The 5,119-nt window shown below is 46.4% G+C and overlaps 1 protein-coding gene across 2 annotated transcripts in view; it reads left to right on the forward strand.

Annotated features, from left to right (window-relative positions):
* The window catches only part of GPN1 (GPN-loop GTPase 1), a 42,580-nt gene that overhangs the window by 33,231 nt on the left and 4,230 nt on the right, over nt 1-5,119 (forward strand). For both annotated transcript variants that reach the window (XM_024216641.3, XM_029913276.1), the window contains 2 exons: nt 1,311-1,401; nt 2,604-2,714. In XM_024216641.3, coding sequence (XP_024072409.2) covers nt 1,311-1,401; nt 2,604-2,714 — 202 coding nt within the window. The remainder of the gene's footprint in view (nt 1-1,310; nt 1,402-2,603; nt 2,715-5,119) is intronic.

A 5,119-nucleotide genomic window follows, 5' to 3' on the forward strand; every position in this document is an offset into this window, starting at 1 on the left:
AAGTGGAGTTCTTTGCATTTGTCCTTATTGAATTTCATCCTGTTTCCTTCAAACCATTTCTCCAGTTTGTCCAGATCATTTTGAATTATAATCCTATCCTCCAAAGCACTTGCAACCCCTCCCAGTTTGGTATCGTCTACAAACTTCATAAGTGTAATCTCTATGCCATTATCTAAATCATTGATGAAGATATTGAACAGAACCGGACCCAGAACTGGTCCCTGCGTGACCCCACTCATTATGCCCTTCCAGCATGACTGTGAACCACTGATAACAACACTCTGGGAACGGTTTTCTAACCAGTTATGTACCCACCTTATAGTATCTCCATCTAGGTTGCATTTCCCTAATTTATTTATGAGAAGGCCATGTGAGACAGTATCAAAAGCTTTACTAAAGTCAAGATATACAACATCTACTGCTTCCCCCCTATCCACAAGGCTTGCCCTCAGTTATGCTATTAGCCCTTCCAAGTCTGTGTCCTAGGGTCATAGAGTCTGCCACTCCATGACCTCTAGTGATGAGAGAACTGACTGAGATAAAATATAAAGTGATCTGAACCTCCAGACAATTTGAGGTTTACCTTTAAATTAAGTAAATAAATGGAGATATCCTATCTCCTAGAACTGGAAGGGACCTTGAAAGGTCATTGAGTCCAGCCCCCTGCCTTCACTAGCAGGACCAAGTACTGATTTTGCCCCAGATCCCTAAGTGGCCCCCTCAAGGATTGAGCTCACAACCCTGGGTTTAGCAGGCCAGTGCTCAAACCACTGAGCTATCCCTCCCCCCACTATGCACAACTTTGAACAATAGCAAAACTCATCTTTATGATCCCTGCTCCTACCCCAAAGTTCCTGTCTAGGGTGCAGAAATATTTTTCAGAGAGAATAATTTGTAACCACCAAATCGTATTTCTGCAATATGCCCCATGTAGACTAGTGCGATCACACTCCAGCTAACATAGAATGTTGATCAGTTGAGCATTTTTTACTCTGGAACTTACTGTGCCAGTTTTCCAAAGACTACTCTGCTGGCTTTCTGTTCAGTGTATTCCACTGAAACAAAACAGATTGTACCTCTACATGCTTTGAATCCTGGCTATCCAAGAGACACCTCTCTCAATGCACTAGTGTGACAGTTGAGACTGGATTCTGCTGTAAAGTCCATTTATTGACTCATACCTTTACCCAACATTTGGATAGTCCTCTCTTCTAGAGCGGAAATATTGTTTTACTTGTATTACTTGAACTGTGTCCAGAGACCCTGTGGTGGGTGTTACATTAATCACACTAAAATGTTTCCTTGTGTAGGCGAAAGCCCAGAGCAAGCAGCAGAAAGAGCAGCTGGAACGTTTGCAGAAAGACATGGGCTCTGTGGCTATGGAGAGCAACCCACTTGCAGGTAATGAAAGGGTTTTGTGTGGTGGAGTAATTTAACTTCAGAAGAGTCTCTGTAGAGTTTGCCTTGAAAATTTTCTGAAGCTTTTCTCTCTTCCACAAAAGTATAAAGCAACTTAGTCCCAGTGAAGGGCACAGACCATTTCCCTGTCTCATCTTCTATGCCAGTGGTTCTCAAACTTTATTTTCCGTGGACCACTTGAAAATTGCCGAGGGTCTCGGCAGACCACTTAATGATCTTTCCAAATGTTGTTTGTACTGTTAGCTAACTATTGTAAAGCGCTTTGGGTAAAAGTGCTATATTAAAAAAACCTTAATAATAATTAACATTTTTTGTTCTACAAATAAAAGCACACAACTCATATTTAATATCAATAGTCTTACCTTTCCAATGCGATGGGTGTGCCCTCTCTCCGCCCCCAACAGCAGCCACAGAGCTGAGGTGGGAAGGAGGGCTGTCTCTCCCTGGCAGCCGCAGCCCTGGAGCTGGGGAAAGTCGCCTCTTTCTCTGGCCGCCGCAAGCCTGCACATTCCAAATTCCTGCACATCCCAAATTCCCCCACCCCCTCTTCTCACCCCACTGTCCCTCCCACCTACACCCTATTCCCCCAAGGCCACCACCTCACCTTACATGTGCATCTTCTCCAGGGTCCAGGCACCTAATTAGTGGAGCCAGGCCTGCACAGCTCCACTAATTAGGTGGGTGTCCCTTCATTCTCCACCCAGGCGCACACCTTAGAGGGAACTATCTGCGGACCACCTGAATGGAGCTCTCAGACCACTGGTGGTCCACAGACCACAGTTTGAGAACCTCTGTTCTATGCGTTAGCCCCAGCAGAAGATCAGGGAAAGAAGAAACCCTGGTGCCTAGCCGATAGGAGAGTGGGCATGCTAGAAATAAATAGATTGCGTTGATAAAACATTCCAGGCAGGGTGACATAGCAATTAAATTGGCATCCAACAAGAATTCAACAATATGGGTGGGGCTGTAATCTGTGGGGTTCTATAGGGAACATGCTACTGTGTAGCATCTCACATTCTAGCGCATGTATTTGTGTCTATGGGGACCATGGGGTGTGGTCCATACTTGTAGGGTAGGTACCAGTAGCTGTGGTTGCTCTGTGCAGATGCTTACGTTATGAAATATTAGGGAATTAGGTTGTTGTCAGTATGAGACTGTTTTTAGAAGCTTCTATTTCTCACTAGATTCTTCTGACACTTCTGCATTGGGTCCCTCTGACTTGATCATGACACGAGGAACTTTGGATGAGGAAGATGAAGAGAGAGAGAGTGATACTGATGATATTGACCATCAAGGTAAGGGAAAGCGAGTCTGCCTGTGGCTTGGAATTACACAACATGCCCCTTGAGAGGGGAGATCAGAGGTCAAGTGCATGGCTGTTATGGTAAGTGAGAGAGCTGATTCAGGGTTGAAGGCCAAATGAGGTGGGAGGCGAGGGAGACAGGTCATCAGTGTAGCCATTAGAGATACTGAGGGTGGGAAATTGTGAAGAGAGCAAGAGCGAGAGCTATGAATCCAAAATTGGAGAGGAAGGTGAACGGGTCAGAGTCAGGGAGAGGCAGGTAACTGTGATGTGGAAGAGGGGAGTCAGATGGAGTCATTCTTCAAAAGAATGGGGTGAAGGAGGACAGGTTGGAAATGACAAGAGTGGAAGAGAAACCTGTGCCCACCGTGTTTTCTGCACCTCTGTTTCCCCTCAGTAGTCCATCAAGGACACGTAACTCTCATGCTTCCAGCTCTCCAGCAATTGCCTTTCTCGAGCACTCCCTTTCGACTCCGGTATTCCCACGCTGCACAGTTCCCTGCCTTCACTGTATTATTCCCAGCAGAGGCAGGCTGCCCAAGCACAACTGCATGCTTTCTCTTCAGACATGAAAAACAGTGCGACTGTCCACAGTTATCGTTAGTTACAGCACAGCTCTTTTTATGCAAGCCCATTTTATTCTTAAGGTAAAAACACTACAAAGGAAAACACATTAAAAACAGTAAAGAACCTACACAGTTGCTAATAAGCTTACCAGAGATCACCCCAACCCTAACATGGGCTCTGGCAGGAGCAGTCCTTCAACAGCCCATCTAAGGGATTTCCTTGTGGATTCATGTTCATCACAGCTCCAGCATAGACCAAGCACATGGTCTTATGCGTCCTCAGTAGGCCTAGTCCTTCCAATCCTTCCCTAAGGATTAGGGCCCTTTGTGGACTTGGGATCCTGTATGTTTGCTGGATCAGAAAGGTGGCCCAGAGTTTATTTAAAACCAGGGTATTTATTCAAAAATCCTTTTTGTCTGTTGGTCCATGGAGAATCCTGGACTTTAGCAAAGCTTTTGATACGGTCTCCCACAGTATTCTTGCGAACAAGTTAAAGAAGTATGGGCCGGATGAATGGACTATAAGGTGGATAGAAAGCTGGCTAGATCATCGGGCTCAACGGGTAGTGATCAATGGGTCCATGTCTAGTTGGCAGCCGGTATCAAGCGGAGTGCCCCAAGGGTTGGTCCTGGGGCCGGTTTAGTTCAATATCTTCAGTAATGATCTGGAGGATGGCGTGGATTGCACCCTCAGCAAGTTTGCAGATGACACTAAACTGGGAGGAGTGGTCGATACGCTGGAGGGTAGGGGCAGGATACAGAGGGACCTAGACAAATTAGAGGATTGGGCCAAAAGAAACCTGATGAGGTTCAACAAGGACAAGTGCAGAGTCCTGCACTTAGGAAGGAAGAATCCCATGCACTGCTACAGACTAGGGACTGAGTGGCTAGGCAGCAGTTCTGCAGAAAAGGACCTAGGGGTTACGGTGGACAAGAAGTTGGATATGAGTCAACAGTGTGCCCTTGTTGCCAAGAAGGCTAACGGCATTTTGGGCTGTATAAGTAGGAGCATTGCCAGCAGATAGAGGGACGTGATCATTCCACTCTATTCGGCATTGATGAGGCCTCATCTGGAGTACTGTGTCCAGTTTTGGGCCCCACACTACAAGAAGGATGTGGAAAAATTGGAAAGAGTCCAGCAGAGGGCAACAAAAATGATTAGGGGGCTGGAGCACATGACTTATGAGGAGAGGATGAAGGAACTGGGATTATTTAGTCTGCAGAAGAGAAGAATGAGGGGGGATTTGATAGCTGCTTTCAGCTACCTGAAAGGGGGTTCCAAAGAGGATGGATCTAGACTGTTCTCAGTGGTAGCAGATGACAGAACAAGGAGTTATGGTCTCAAGTTGCAGGGGGGGAGGTTTAGGTTGGATATTAGGAAAAACTTTTTCACTAGGAGGGTGGTGAAGCACTGGAATGAGTTACCTAGGGAGGTGGTGGAATCTCCTTCCTTAGAGGTTTTTAAGGTCAGGCTTGACAAAGCCCTGGCTGGGTTGATTTAGTTGGGAATTGGTCCTGCTTTGAGCAGGGGGTTGGACTAGATGACCTCCTGAGGTCCCTCCCAACCCTGATATTCTATGATTCTATGAACTAATATATGTGAACCTTTCCAGGGGATGGCGTCAAAGGGGCTGGTAACTGGAGGAATTACATTAGATTAGCATCCCCCTCCTTTGACGGGAGTTGCATAGAAGCTTGAGGGTAGAAGATGAGAGAAGAAGGCAGCAGGAGCTGTGTCTGAAGGGAATCTGAGTTTCTGAGAGCACGATGGGTTGGAGGGAGAAGGATGATACCAAACTGGGAGGGATTGCAACTGCTTTGGAGGACAGGG

The sequence above is a fragment of the Terrapene carolina genome, unplaced genomic scaffold, assembly GCF_002925995.2.
Source record: "Terrapene carolina triunguis isolate 2854851 unplaced genomic scaffold, T_m_triunguis-2.0 Scaffold569, whole genome shotgun sequence".
NCBI classification, from domain to species: domain Eukaryota; kingdom Metazoa; phylum Chordata; order Testudines; family Emydidae; genus Terrapene; species Terrapene triunguis.